This window comes from Schistocerca americana, chromosome 1 (assembly GCF_021461395.2).
Source record: "Schistocerca americana isolate TAMUIC-IGC-003095 chromosome 1, iqSchAmer2.1, whole genome shotgun sequence".
Lineage (NCBI taxonomy): Eukaryota > Metazoa > Arthropoda > Insecta > Orthoptera > Acrididae > Schistocerca > Schistocerca americana.
In genome coordinates this window covers 1,016,255,925-1,016,272,379 of record NC_060119.1, presented here as the reverse complement: position 1 = coordinate 1,016,272,379, position 16,455 = coordinate 1,016,255,925, and the positions used below count along the sequence as shown (strand labels likewise).

Sequence of the window (16,455 nt, the reverse complement as noted above, 5' to 3'; positions counted from 1 at the left end):
TTTCTTTTCATAGCAGGAGCTTGTTGGTTGTTATCAGCAGCACTCTTACAGCACAGTGGTGAGTCAACGATATTCTGCACCCCGTTCGTTGCTCTGAGGTTTATCGGATTAAATGGACAGATTTTACGTATTTACGGCCAATATAAATCATGGAAAAATGTATATCCGCTAACTTTTATGCCAATTTACGCAAATGCGTAGCTGAGATGGTTTTTACACGATTTCAGGATTTTGTGAACGAACTGACCTCCCGATTATGTTCCATAAACGTTTGATGGGATTCATGGCGATCTGGGTGGCCAAACGTTTTGCTCGAACTGTCCAGAACGTTCTTCCAACTAATTGTGAACAATTGTGGCCCGGTGATATGAGGAATTGTCGTTTATAAAAATTCCATCGTTGTTTGGAAATATGAAGTCCATGAACGGCTGAAATTATCTCCAAATAGCCGAAAATAACTGTTTTCATTCAGTGATCAGTTCAGTTGGACAGAGGGTACAGTCCATTCCATGTAAACTCAGCCCACACCATTACGGAGCCACCACCAGCTTGCACAACGTTTTGTCGAAAATTTGGGTCATGGCTTCCTGGGGTCTGTACCACAATCGAACCCTACCATCAGCTCTTACCAACTGAAATCTGGACTCGAGTGACCAGGCCAAGGTTTTCCTGCTGTCCAAGCAGCGTTCCAGAGGCCAGGAAAGGCGTTGCAGGCGATGTCGTGCAGTTAGCAAAGGCACTCACGTCGGTCGCTTGCCCCCATAGCTCAGTAATGCCAAATATCGCCTCACTGTCCTAATGGATACGTTCGTCATAGTCCCACGTACGTATCTGCGGTTATTTCACGGAGTGTTGCTTATCTGTTAGCACTGACAACTCTAGGGAAACGTCGCTGCTCTTGGTCGTTAAGTGAAGGCCGTTGTCCAATGCGTTGTGCGCTGTGAGAGGTAATGTCTGAAATTTGGTACTCTTGGCTTACTCCTGACACTGCGGATCTCGGAGTTGCCTAATGATTTCCGAAATGGAACGTTCTATATGTCTAGCTCCTACTACCACTCCGCGTTCAAAGCCTATTAATTCCCGTCGTGCAGCCATAGCTACATCGGAAATCTTTTCACATGAATCATATGAGTACAAATGTTTTAACTGTGATTATTCCATTTACTGAATCATTAGGCAAAACGAAGATAATGCAATAACAATTAAAGTAACAGCTGTTAATGCTGTTAAAATGGTTTCATTTAAGGACATGCGTAGCGCTCTGCCCTTTTATACCTTGTGTAAGCGGCACTACTTCAATCTGTGAGCGCAGAACAGGGAATCAGTGACCATAAGGCCGCTGCAGCATCCCTGAATATGGAAGTAAATAGGAATATTAAAAAAATGGAGGAAGGTTTATCTGTTTAGCAAGAGTAATAGAAGGCAGATTTCAGACTACCTAACAGATCAAAACGAAAATTATTGTTCCGACACTGACAATGTTGAGTGTTTATGGAAAAAGTTCAAGGCAATCGTAAAATGCGTTTTAGACAGGTACGTGCCGAGTAAAACTGTGAGGGACGGGAAAGACCCACCGTGGTTCAACAACAAAGTTAAGAAACTACTGCGAAAGCAAAGAGAGCTTCACTCCAAGTGTAAACACAGCCAAAACCTCTCAGACAAACAGAAGCTAAACGATGTCAAAGTTAGCGTAAGGAGGGCTATGCGTGAAGCGTTCAGTGAATTCGAAAGTAAAATTCTATGTACCGACTTGACAGAAAATCCTAGGAAGTTCTGGTCTTACGTTAAATCAGTAAGTGGCTCGAAACAGCATATCCAGACACTCTGGGATGATGATGGCATTGAAACAGAGGATGACACGCATAAAGCTGAAATACTAAACACCTTTTTCCAAAGCTGTTTCACAGAGGAAGACCGCACTGCAGTTCCTTCTCTAAATCCTCGCACAAACGAAAAAACGGCTGACATAGAAATAAGTGTCCAAGGAATAGAAAAGCAACTGGAATCACTCAACAGAGCAAAGTCCACTGGACCTGACGGGATATCAATTCGATTCTACACAGAGTACGCGAAAGAACTTGCTTCCCTTCTAACAGCCGTGTACCGCAAGACTCTCGAGGAACGGAAGGTTCCAAATGATTGGAAAAGAGCGCAGGTAGTCCCAGTCTTCAAGATGGGTCGTCGAGCAGATGCGCAAAACTATAGACCTATATCTCTGACGTCGATCTGTTGTAGAATTTTAGAACATGTTTTTTGCTCGCGTATCATGTCGTTTCTGGAAACCCAGAACCTACTCTGTAGGAATCAACATAGATTCCGGAAACAGCGATCGTGTGAGACCCAATTCGCTTTATTTGTTCATGATACCCAGAAAATATTAGATACAGGCTCCCAGGTAGATGCTGTTTTCCTTGACTTCCGGAAGGCGTTCGTTACAGTTCCGCACTATCGCCTGATTTGTTTATCGGACCAGCTGTGTGGCTGGATTGAAGAGTTTTTAGCAAACAGAACACAGCATGTTGTTCTCAATGGAGAGACGTCTACAGGCGTTAAAGTAACCTCTGGCGTGCCACAGAGGAGTGTTATGGGACCATTGCTTTTCACAATACATATAAATGACCTAGTAGATAGTGTCGGAAGTTCCATGCGGCTTTTCGCGGATGATGCTGTAGTATACAGAGAAGTTGCAGCATTAGAAAATTGTAGCGAAATGCATGAAGATATGCAGCGGATAGGCACTTGGTGCAGGGAGTGTCAACTCACCCTTAACATAGACAAATGTAATGTGTTGCGAATACATAGAAGGAAGGAGCCTTTATTGTATGATTATATGATAGCGGAACAAACACTGGTAGCAGTTACTTCTGTAAAATATCTGGGAGTATGCGTACGGAACGATTTGAAGTGGAATGATCATATAAAATTAATTGTTGGTAAGGCGGGGGCCAGGTTGAGATTCATTGGGAGAGTCCTTAGAAAATGTAGTCAATGAACAAAGAAGGTGGCTTGCAAAACACTCGTTCGACCTATATTTGAGTATTGCTCATCAGTGTGGGATCCGTACCAGATCGGGTTGACGGAGGAGATAGAGAAGTTCCAAAGAAGAGCGGCGCGTTTCGTCACAGGGTTATTTGGTAAGCGTGATAGCATCACGGAGATGTTTAGCAAACTCAAGTGGCAGACTCTGCAAGAGAGGCGCTCTGCATTGCGGTGTAGCTTGCTGTCCAGGTTTCGAGAGGGTGCGTTTCTGGATGAGGTATCGAATATATTGCTTCCCCCTACTTATACCTCCCGAGGAGATCACGAATGTAAAATTAGAGAGTTTGGAGCGCGTACGGAGGCTTTCCGGCAGTCGTTCTTCCCGCGAGCCATCCGGGACTGGAACAGGAAAGGGAGGTAATGACATTGGCACGGAAAGTGCCCTCCGCCACACACCGTTGGGTGGCTTGCGGAGTATAAATGTAGATGTAGATGTAGATGTATATGCGCTTATCTCTATCGCCTGAGTTTGTCACCTCAGTGTACAGACTAATGCGGAGCTGATCTTAGTAAAAGAACAGGAGAACTGATCATCACAGAAAATGTTGGAAACCGTGATTTCAGTGCACCATTCGGTTGCTGTCACGTGTCTGAGGTGGATTCTGAGTGAAAGGGAATGAAGACTTTTGGATTGTTTTTTATTTCTTCGGATGTGGCTTTGGTCAGTGTCTCTAGGTATGTAAATTCATAGAACACGCGATATTATGCGCCAAAAAACACTCATCAATACTTTGAAGAACCGTTGCGTAATCTCAGGATCGGTGTTTGTTGCGCCGTGTCCGGTGTCCACATCGTAATAAGACTCTTTCATCATAGTGTTAAAGCTAACTGGTATATCTTTTGTTTAATCCATACGTGAAGCAACTCACAGAAGAACAACGACTGTATGGATATTTTCAGGAGGACGGAGCAACGAAACACATCTCTTCGACGACATTGTCACGAGTTCATGAGGTGTTCGACGGGAATAGGACAATAAGTAGAGGCAGTGCAATGTCCTAGCCACCTCGATCCTAGCCGTCTCTCTCCCTGTGATTTTTACCTGGGGCAAATCGAAGAGGCAAATGGGCCAAAACAATCCCCACACCGTGGATGAGACACAGCAGATTACTGAAAATGCTGTTCTTGCTATCCATTAGGCAGAGATGCTATGTGTGTCTCACAGTTTGATTAATCTAGAACAGAGCTACATCGATGTCAACGGCGGTGATTTCCAGCTTCTTCTGTCATGTGAATTAACAAGGGTCAATCTTTCGAACCATACCATCTGCTCTTACCAACTGAAATCTGGACTCACGTGACCAGGCCACGGTTTTCCTGCTGTCCAAGCACGGCAACATAGCAAAAAATTCCACTATCTATGTATCACTGTTGCTAAGGCAGCACTTATGTAGTATATTCTTTCCCTAGTTGAGTGTATGTTTGCCGGTAGAGGAAACGATGTGTTCCCAAGGAAATGCAGTGCACGTTTAAGCACCGTCGTCGCAAACACTGTTAATTCAGGCTACAGAGACTCGAGGCGAAACTCTGGCATTTGGCTAAGACACGTGCTGGTGTTATTTCGACGGTAGGCAAATGTTTGCCCGCGATACGCGTTCGATTACTTTGTGTGGCCCCGAGTACCTTGTGTTTCGCAACATCGATCAGTAGAACGCACGTATGCAGCTTCTGTGTTTGTGTTTCTGAAGTCGAGCTGAATTTCTCACAAAGTTGCGACATCACGATGAAAAACGATAGCATCACATCAAAGGAAAGGAAGAAGTTAGTGACTGCAATATTGCAAGTTTGTTTCAGTCTTGCTCGGTCCATAATAAACGCTGTAAACATTTTGTCTTAAGGTTCTTATTGTTACTAAAAACTGAAGAACTAGATGAAGTACCCAAATAACCAAATACACCCCCCCCCCCCCCACACACACACACAAAAATCGACGGTTGATAATTTATTTAATATGTTGTCAGAACATGGCGAAACTAGCTGCGGGTCATATTTCACAATAAATTCCTTCGAAAAGGGTTCAAATGACTCTAAGCACTATGGGACTTAACATCTGAGGCCATCAGTTCCCTAGACTTCGAACTACTTAAACCTAATGACATCACACACAACCATACCCGGGGCAGGATTCGAACTTGCGACCGTAGCAGCAGCGCGGTTCCGGACTGCAGCGCCTAGAACCGCTCGGCCACAGCGGCCGCCAAATTCCTTCGACACAACATGAAAATTGGAGATTTAACTTTCTATCGTTCTGTAAATTACACTTGTAATATCTGTCTAGAGCTCTTGCAACTAAATTCTTTTTCTAAACATAAAACAAACATATATTAGAATAATGTAATGACGAAAACTTGATCATATATGTCTTTCTACAGTCTCTTGCCTTACCATTTAAAATGTCTATCTAGTCTTGTTTCTACTATTATACATTATTTAGTTTACTAAAAAGAGAGAGCTGGAGAGGGAGAGGGAAAGGGGAGAGAGAGAGAGAGAGAGAGAGAGAGAGAGAGAATGAATTGCTAACATCGGAATTATGTTTACATTGTAATTTTTCGATTACTGTAAAATATGGCCTGTGTGCACTTTGCACAATCTGTTCCTTCTGTGATTTTGTATTTTTCTAACTCGATCAAAAAATGGATCAAATGGCTCTGAGCACTATGGGACTTAACTTCTGAGGTCATCAGTCCCCTAGAACTTAGAACTACTTAAACCTAACTAACCTAAGGACATCACACACAACCATGCCTGGGGCAGAATTCGAACCTGCGACCCCGCGGTCGCGCGGTTCCAGACTGTAGGGCCTAGAACCGCTCGGCCACGCCGGCCCGCCTAACTCGATCAATGAATGTTTATCGGTATATATATATATATATATATATATATATATATATATATATATATATATATATATATTTATTTCACGATGCACGAGTTCTTGTTTCTATGTACATTGAGTATAGTTATTCCTGTAATTTTTGTGCTTCACTTCGTCACTAGAGTCCTGTTTGTACTGATATGTAGCGTCTGCAGCGGGACCCCTTACCGAGACAAGTGATGTACGAGGGATTGCTGATCAGTCCTGGGCTTTTCCTAGTTAACACAGACGTACATTAATTCTGATGTTTTGTATTAAAACTTGTTCTTTACTTTGTATGTGACAATAAGTGTACAGCAGTAACATTGCTTTTTATTTTTCTGTGTGGGCTTCAAGTGAACACGGCACAAGAAAATCGTGAATTCACAGTGCAAGAGAGTCGTGCTGTGGCTCAGTATCTTTTATTAAATAGGAACACGGCCAAACAAATTTGTCTGTTACATTGGGTGGTAACTGTCCTTCCTACTCCACTATCAAGAACTGGGTTTTTGCATTTCAGTACTGAAGATGCGGAGCACTCTGGAAGGCCAACTCAAGTTACAGTTCTGGAAACCGTAGACGTGTTCGTTACGGGATCATGGATGGTCTGATAATAACTGCTAGAAAGATAGAAGACTCTCTGGGAACATCCCGAGAACATGGGGATCATATTATTCATGAGATGTTGGAGATGAGAAAGCTCTCAGCCAAATGGCTTCCGAAATGTTTCAGTGGAGACCAAAAGCTTGAACAATCGATTGCTTCACAGTATATTTTGGTCAACTGTCGTCGGGTTCCTGCGGGATTTTTGGATCGTTCCGTTACCATGGATGAAACATGGGTGTGCACAGTCCAATGAACTGAGACGCAACGGTTCTCCAGGTACGAAGAAGCTCAAAACACAAAAAGCAGCAGACAAGTTGCTCGCGTCCATCGCTTGGAATAAAGATGGAATACTGGTTATTGACTACTTAAAGCTACAATTGGTCTTCAAAGATCGAGGAAAGCCGAGGAAAGGAATCCCTCCTCACAAGGCGGCCAACACGCAGCATAAATTATGGCAGAGTTTCACTTTGAAATCCTCAAACATCCACCCTATTCGCCTGACGTGGCCACCCTTGTTCCAAAACCTCAAGAAACATCTCCAGGGATGACGAATTCGGAACACTGAGGAAAGGCTACTGATGAGTGGCCTGTAGTACAATCGATGTTTTTTTTTGGATGGGGTGAAGAAGCTGAGAAGATGGAATAAATATGGCATAGATGTGTTGAGCACAAGGGGGAGTATGTTGAGTAAATAATTTTTTTTCAATCTGATAATAGCTTTTTTCTTTATAAAACCGAGGACTTATCAGCAATGCTCCCCCTCCTCCGTCATAGTGAATGAAACGACGAATAACAAAACCTATCCATTGAGAAACAGCGTTTGCACTAACTACCCAGTACATTTCTCAGCAGAATTACATCGATGGCTTTTAATATAAGACTATTATTGAAGAAAATTCATTTGGATTTAACATTCCGTTAACGACGGGGGCATTAGAGATGAACCACAAGCTCGGCTTGAGGAAGGATATCAGCTGTGACATTTTCAACGAAAGCACCACAGTATTTTCTGTAAATGATTCGGGGTACTCACGGGAAACCTAAATCTGGATGGCTTTGGAATCACTGCCCTCCGGAAAGCGAGGCTGGTGACATCCCGCACCTTCCTCGGAGTACGTCGGTGACTGACGAGATGCTTCGTGGACTATGGGACCGTAATATACAGGTATCATACTGAATGAGAACCACCGACATGGGTGAAAGTATACGATAATATACTCCAAAAAAAAAAAAAAAATACACACCTCGAAGGAATTATTCTAATAGGATGGAAATCGGTAGATGTGATTTACATGTACAGATAAACAAATGACTACACTTTTAGAAAAATAAAATAATTTATTCGAGGAAAGAGCTTCACAAATTGAGCAAATCAATAACTCTTTGCCGGCCGCTGTGGCCGGGCGGTTCTAGGCGCTTCAGTCTGGAACCGCGCTGCTGCTGCGGTCGCAGGTTCGAATCCTGCCTCGGGCATGGACGTGTGATGTCCTTAGGTTAGTTAGGTTTAAGCAGTTCTACGTCTAGGGGACTGATGACCTCAGATTTTGAGTCCCATAGTGCTTAGAGTCATTTGAACCAATAACACTTTGGTCTAATGGTTCAAATGGCTCTGAGCACTATGGGACTCAACTGCTGAGGTCATTAGTCCCCTAGAACTTAGAACTAGTTAAACCTAACTAACCTAAGGACATCACAAACATCCATGCCCGAGGCAGGATTCGAACCTGCGACCGTAGCGGTCTTGCGGTTCCAGACTGCAGCGCCTTTAACCGCACGGCCACTTCGGCCGGCACTTTGGTCTACCTCCGGCCCTTATGCAAGCAGTTATTGTGCTTGGCATTGACTGACAGATTTGTTGGAAGTCCTCCTGAGAAAGATCGTGCCAAATTCTGTCCAATTTGCGCGTTAGCTTCAAAATCCCGAGCTGGTTTGAGGGGCCTACCACTAGTCTTCCAAACCTTCTCAGTTGGGGAGAGTTCCGACAACATTGCTGGAGACGTCTTCGGCTTGGAATCTCATTGATTGGAGTACAATTGTCTTTAGTGAGGAGTCCCGCTTCGAACTAAGCCACGATGACCAGCAAAGCCATATCTGGAGACGCGCCAGATAGCTGTGGGAAACCACTCGACTGTCACTCGCTTACGTCCCGACAACCCGGAATGATGGTCTGAGGTGCCATTTCATTTCATAGTATGACCCCCTTGGTTATTACCCTGGGCCGCGCTTACAGCACAGCGTTACGTCGACGATATTCTACGCCGCGTTTTGTTGCCCTTCATGGCGATCCATCGTGAGCTTACATTTCAGCAAGATAATGCACGTCCGCAAATGGCGAGAGTTTTTAGTGCTCATCTTCGTGATTGCTAAACCCTGCCACGGCCAGTAAGGTTGCCGGATCTCTCCCTATTTGAGAACGTTTGGAGCATTGTGGGGAGGGCGATCCAACCGTCTCGGTATTTTGACGATCTAACACGTCAGTTGGGCAGAATTTGGCACGATATTCCTCAGGAGGACATCCAACAACTCTGTGAATCAAAGCCAAGCGGAATAACTGCTTGTACAAGGGCCAGAGGTGCGCCAACGGGTTATTGGGTTGCTCAATTTGAGGAGCTCTTTCTCTTGATAAATTATTCAATTTTTTCTGGAATTGTAATCATTTGTTTGTCTGTACATCACAACTACCGATTCCCGTACCATTCGGATAATTTCTTCGTGGCGAGTTTTTTTTTTTTTTTTTTTTGTCTTAGAACGTACAATCAAAAATGTTCCAGTAAATAGGGGTCCGCAAACAAGCCATTTTGGACATACTAAGAATGTGTGCTTCCAATATGAAATATCGTATCGTATCGTATGTTAACCGGGGACCTAGAAACGACGGAGAGGCTCCGTCCCCGCCGCAGCTGCAGTGGTCCACAACCCCATGACGGCTACCACAGTCCACTTCACCCCTCCACCGCCCCACACCGAATCCAGGGTTTTTGTGCGGTTCGGCCCTCGGTGGACCCCCCCAGGGAACGTCTCACACCAGACGAGTGTAATCCATATGTTTGCGTGGTAGAGTAATGGTGGTGTACGCGTACGTGGAGAACTTGTTTGCGCAGCAATCGCCGACATAGTATAACTGAGGCGGAATAAGTGGAAACAGCCCGCATTCGCCGAGGCAGATGGAAAACCGTCTAAAAACCATCCACAGACTGGCCGGTTCACCGGACCTCGACACAAATCCACCGGGAAATATGAAATATTGTCGTTGTTAGTACAAAATCTAATCTCAAGTTTCAGACATGGCCTACCTAACCAAGAAATCGCATACTTTCATGGTTTCGGTTTTTAGCTGTTAATTTTGATACACCCTATAGATGTCTCTCGTGTAATTCTGTATTGAATTACTATTTTATTGTCAAGCGAATCACATAGCTTTGGAAATGAACACTGTACTCACACTCTGTCTTCTTCCAGCAGCGCGTTGATGATTGCCTTCATGACGATCTTGTGAATGATCGATGGCTGCAACAGAAAGGAAACATAACGTTAAGAACAGTATTACGAATTTTGTTACATGGATATTACACATTCAAGTAGAATTCGGTTTCACTGGTTCAGCAGCTTGGGAACACAAACCTTCAGGTGTGGCCGGCCGTTGTGGCCGAGCGGCTCCAGGCGCTTCAGTCTGGAACCGCGCGACCACTACGGTCGTTGGTTCGAATCCTGCCTCGGGCATGGATGTGTATGATGTCCTTAGGTTAGTTAGGTTTAAGTAGTTCTAAGTTCTAGGGGACTGATGACCTCAGGTGTTAAGTCCCATAGTGTTCAGAGCCATTTTTGAACCTTCACAAGTCGAATCAGCTCGTCTATGCTTTCAATACTGAATTAATCCATGGTAACAATCTTGCGAAAACTCCTCAGGATGCATCATTGCTCCCGCTAGAGCAGGAACATAAACAGGAGAAATGTCTAATTATCAAGGGCATACAATGATACCCTGACTGCTCTCATTTTTACCACTCGTATGTTGATGTATCGTCCACATATTCTCTTGTGTAATTCCAATCGCGAGGAAAACGTAACAAGTAGTTTGCACATTGTTGTTAGGAGTGTCGTTTCCTTTGCATTCAGACGCGTAAATCATGTTGTCATGACACTGCAATGTCATCTGTTGTGGAATCTGTAGCGCTGTGTACGACCCTTGTATCCAGCACCCCATCAACGTGATTTAGTGCGAACAGAAGAAGCGATACGTTCCGTGTGTGTAAAACACGCCAAGGTAGAATAAAATCTCGGTTTTCAAGCCGCGTCAATTCGATTAAAAATCTCGATCTTTCGATGGCCATCTCCGTAATCATCGTCAGGAGTAAAACCGATGTCGATGATGGCGGAGATGGCCATCGAAAGATCGAGATTTTTATTCGAATTGACGCGGCTTGAAAACCGAGAAGATTTTAGTCGGACGTGCCGCCGCGAAAGACCGCGAGGACGCAACACGCTAAGCCATCCGTGCATAATGTGCCAGGCAGAGGCCAAACTGCCGAACTCCAGTGCAACAAGAACTGAGAAAACTGAGATTAAAGTTAAATGCATATTGAAAATTCAGCTTCAATTAAACTCAAATTTCTATTCATTATAATTTTGCCATGCAATTATAATTTTGTGTGATGTAAAAGTTTGTTGAAAACACAGCATACTTAATCACTTGAACAGAAAACAATTGAACATTTGTATTTCTTCAGGAGTTAGTCACATTGCCAACGAAAAAAGTTCACTTTTTATTTCACTATAACTTCCAATGTCTTTTTGCAGTAATCATGATTCACAGAAGGAATATTCCTTAGGAGGGACGCGGGAGCTGCCCTCTTTATCCTTGTTGATGGGGCGAATACTAGCGTATATGGCATTCTGGTTTATATTCACGCCTTGAGGTTGACTATGTGCTGTAGATATCTTCATCGTAAGGAATGGAAAATCTTATCAAATGTTGTCTTGTACTGTAGAGCCGTAAAATAGAAACGTCTGCAATCGAATCCATCGAATGTCAAGCCAAAGTACTGGTAAGCCGTCGACTGTCTTCTTGCGGTTTGATATGGGGCCCTCAAGAGCCTTTGTAAACAAAAAATCATTGTGATTCATTTCGAATGCTGAAAAGGGGTTCTTTGTTTTGCAGTGCTGAATTGGATTGTAACAATCTTCTGGTGAGAAGTAGTATTGTGTTTTTCTCACTTTAGATTTAATTACTCCGGAGTCGGAGTCATTTGGCAGATAACTGTATCCATGGATTAACAATTTTAAATCAATAATATCTCCTTTGATTATAGAGCCTTGATGAAGCTTCAGCATGATTAACACAGTTTTTGGATTTCGAGTCTGACGGTGAAAGACTCTGAATATGACAGAATATGTTTGTGGTCTTTTGCTTTGTTTGTTAGGCGCTGTTTCAAGGATGTAGCTAATTCTCTCTGGCCCTACTCAAATAAAACCTTTGTCGTTATTGACATCATGACAAACAAAGTTGTATACGTAAAAGATTCGTTTATGATATACAACTGAAGTCGTCAGCTTCATGTATAATTATTTAGGGCCGCACAGGATTAGCCGAGCGTTCTATGGCGCTGCAGTCATGGACTGTGCGGCTGGTCCCAGCAGAGGCTCGAGTCCTCCCTCGGGCATGGGTGTGTGTGTGTGTGTTTGTCCTTAGGATAATTTAGGTTACGTAGTGTGTAAGCTTAGGGACTGATGACCTTAACAGTTAAGTCCCATAAGATTTCACACACATTTGAACATTTGCACAATTGAACAATTATTTAGGGGTATACTTAACTCGATATATCAAGCGACGATCACGTAAAATCAGTATTAAGGAGGGCGAATAGAATACTGAGGTTAAATACGAGGAAGAAAACGCTATAAAAATACATACAAGAAAATTGAAGTTAGTCACTTTGGTCTACGAAAGCTGCAACGAAATGTTCAGTTGCCATTGAAACTATTGTAACCTACGGTGCAATAATTAATGAATGGAGGTTAAACACCTTTGGATACTGAAAATATACATGTTTGTGAAATTTTCATTATCAAAAGCAGAAAAATGATAAAAAATGGAGTTAGACGGTTTGGTTTCTGAGAGGCACTATTATAATGATACGCATAATCTAGAATGTGTAGTGGTTTAGAGAACGATTAAGTGCACAATCATATTGAACGTTATTCCGCAACACAGGAAATGTAAAATCACGAATATGGATAGCTGTCACTCAGAGTAGTTCAATACGCTGTATGTGAGAGTAGGGGGGCGGATGCAAGAACCCTCCATCGCCATTCTAGGAAAGGCCATAGTGGAGTGTTTGCCTTCCTCCGACAGGCTGCAATTACGTAGTGTCAAGTGCATAGCTGTGTCGTGTGGACAACTGTTGTGAGTGCTTATACACTGAGGCGCCAAGAAAACTGCTATACACTGCGTATTCAAATACAGAGACGCATAAACAGGCAGAATACGGCGCTGCGGTCCGAAATGCCTATATAAGACAACAAATGTGTGGCGCAGTTGTTAAATCGGGTACTGTTGCTACAATGGCAGGTTATAAAGATTAAAATGAGTTTGAATGCGATGTTACAGTCGGCGCACGAGCGATGGGACACAGCATCTCCGAGGCAGCGATGAAGCGGGGACTCCCCGTACGCCCATTTCACGAGTGTACCGTGAATATCAGGAATCCGGTAACACATCAGATCTCCAACATCGCTGCGGCCGAAAAGGATTTTACAAGATCGGGAATAACGACGACTCAAGAGAAACGTTCAACGTGACAAAAGCGCAACCCTTCCGCGAATTGCTGCAGATTTCAATGCAGGGCCATCAAAAAGTGTCAGCGTACGAACCATTCAACGAAAAATCATCGATACGGGGCTTCGGAACCGAAGGCCCACTCGTGTAGCCTTGATGACTACGCGACACAAAGCTTTACGCCTCGCCTGGGCCTGTCAACACCGGCATTGGACTGTCGATGACTGGAAACATGTTGCCTAGTCGGACGAGTCTCGTTTCAAATTGTATCGAGCGGATGGACGTGTATGGATATGGAGGCAACCTCATGAGCCATGGACCCTGCATGTCAAGCTGATGGAGGCTCTGTAATGGTGTGGGGCGAGTGCAGTTGGAGTGATATGGGAAATATAGATACAAGACAAAGACGGATAACATATAACACGTCCAATAACCGAGAAGAGAAAATAAGAATGGAAGACCACGAGAGAAATATTCCGATTAAAAAGTTCGTAAAGCCCGTATGCCGTCTTTCTCCCCTAATGCTCGGTCTGCACACTGAAGAAGCGTTTATGGAAATAATAGACAAATTCAGGATTAGGATCAAAATTCAAGGTGAAAAGATATCACTGTTAAGATTCGCTGATGGCATTACTATCTTCAGTGAAAGTAGGCAAGAACTGCAGGAACTATTAAATGTAATGAATATTCTAACGAGCACAGAATATAGACTGAGAATAAAACAAACAAAGACGAAAGTACTGAGGATGAGCAGAAATGAGGTCAGCAATAAACTTACCAAGAAAATTATGGAAAGCTTAGAAGACGAACGGAAGGGATTCTGCTAACTTGGAAATAAAATAGAGCAAGGTGGATGAAGCAAGGAGGATATGAGAAGCAGGTTAGCACACGCATGTAGGTTTTGATTCTAGGAAGAAATTTCTGACAGAGTGCTTCTGGGACACAGCATTGCGTGGCAGTCAGTCATGGACTGTGAGAAATTCGGAAAACATTGAGGCGTTTGAGATGTTGTTACAGAAAGATGCTGAAAAGAAAATTAACTGATAAGAAATGAAGAACTCCTCAGCAGAATCAGCGAGGAAAGGAGTTTGTGGAAAACACTGACTAAAAGAAGGGACAGGATGATAGGACATGAGTTAAGACTACGGGAAAAATCTTCCGCCAGCTGCTGTGGACGAGCGGATCTAGGCGCTTCAGTCTGGGACCGCGCTGCTGCTACAGTCACAGGTTCGAATCCTGCCTCGGGCATGGATGTGTGCTATGTCCTTAGATTTGTTAGGTTTAACTAGTTCTAAGTCCTGGGGACTGATGTCCTCAGATGTTAAGTCCCATAGTGCTTAGAGTCATTTGAACCATTTGAAAAACTTCCATGGAACGCGATGAAGCCGCAGAGGCTGAAAACTGTGGGAGAAAACAGCCATGGGAATACATCCAACGAATGATAGAGGACGTTGTGTGTAAATGCCACACCGAGATTAAGTGAAAATCGTGTAGGACCGCACCAAACGTAACAGAAGACTGATAGAAAAAAGTATGGAATAGTCTTACCCCTCCGCCCGATGTGGCCAAGTGGTTCTAGGCGCTTCAGTCCGGGACTGTGCTGCTGCTACGGTCGCAGGTTCGAATCCTGCCTCGGGCATGGCTGTGTGCTATGTCCTTAGATTAGTTAGGTTTAAGTAGGTCTAAGTCTAGGGGACTAATGACCTCAGATGGTAAGTCCCACAGTGCTTACAGCCAGTCTTTCAGTCTCCTCCCCCCCCCCCCCCCCCCATCTCTCTCTCTCTCTCTCGCGCGCGCGCGCTATCGTCCGTCGGATGGATGGGACGTTAAGCTCGACGGCCCCTTCGTGCCTTTCGAGACGATTACGCAAGTGCCGGCATGGAGTTTCACCCACTCCCTTCCCATTAACCATAACAACACAAAGCCAGCACTCCATTGTACAGTGAAGAGCCAACGAAACTGGTACACCTGGCTAATATCGTGAAAGGCCCCTGCGAGCACGCACAAGTTCCGCAACACGATGGACTCGACTAATGTCTGAAGTAGTGCTGGAGGGAAGTGACACCATGGATCCTGCAGAGCTGTCCATAAATCCGTAAGATTACGAGGGAGTGGAGATCTCTTCCGAACAGCACATTGCAAGGTATCCCAGATATGCTCAATAATATCCGTGTCTGGGTAGTTTGGCCGCCAGGGGAAGTGTTTAAACTCAGAAGAGTGTTCTTGGAGCCACTCTGTACCAATTCCGGACGTATGGGGTGTCGTGTTGTCCTGTTAGAATTGTCCAAGTCAGTGGGAACGCACAATGGACATACCGAAAATCCTTCTTTCCACGAACAATACGAGACTGGAATAGAAGGGAGAACCGATAGAGGTACTCAGGGTACCCTCCGCCACACACCATCAGGTGGCTTGCGGAGTATGGATGTAGATGTGGATGTAGAATGGATGCAGGTGACCGATCAGACAGGATGCTTACGTACGTGTCACCTGTCAGATTCGTATGTAACGTATCAGGGGTCCGATTTCACTCAAACTGCTCACGCCCCACACTATTACAGAGCCTCCGCCACCTTGAACAGTCCCCTGGTGAGATGCAGCATCCAAGGATTCATGAGGTTGTCTTCATACCCGTACACACCCATGCGCTCGATACAATTTGAAACGAGACTCGTCCGACCAGGCAACATGTTTCCAGTAATCAACAGCCCAATGTCGGTGTTGACTGGCCCAGGCGAGGCGTAAAGCTTTGTATCGTGTAGTCATCAAGGGTGCACGAGTGGGCCTTCGGCTCCGAAAGTCCATATCGATGATATTTCGTTGAGTGGCTCGCATGCTGACACTTGTTGATGGCCCAGCATTGAAATCTGCAGCAATTTGTGGAAGGGTTGCACTTCTATTAAGTTGAACGATTCTCTTCAGTCGTCGTTGGTCCCGTTCTCTCAGGATTTTTTCCGGCCGCAACGATGTCGGAGATTTGATGTTTTACCGGATTCCTGATATTCACGGTACACGCGTGAAATGGTCGTACGGGAAAATCCCCACTCCATTGCTACCTCGGAGATGACGTGTTCCATCGCTCTTGCGCCGACTATAATACCTTCAAACTCACTTTAATCTTGATAAGCTGTCATTGTAACAGCAGTAAACGATCTAACAACAGCGCCAGACACTTGATACA

At 44.3% G+C, this 16,455-nt stretch overlaps 1 protein-coding gene across 1 annotated transcript in view; it reads right to left on the bottom strand.

The window, feature by feature from the left end:
- Positions 1 to 16,455, bottom strand: part of LOC124596014 (probable E3 ubiquitin-protein ligase HECTD2) — a 381,240-nt gene that overhangs the window by 141,890 nt on the left and 222,895 nt on the right. The window contains exon 7 of the mRNA XM_047134973.1: positions 9,942 to 10,006. Within this exon, the coding sequence (XP_046990929.1) occupies positions 9,942 to 10,006 (65 nt within the window). The remainder of the gene's footprint in view (positions 1 to 9,941; positions 10,007 to 16,455) is intronic.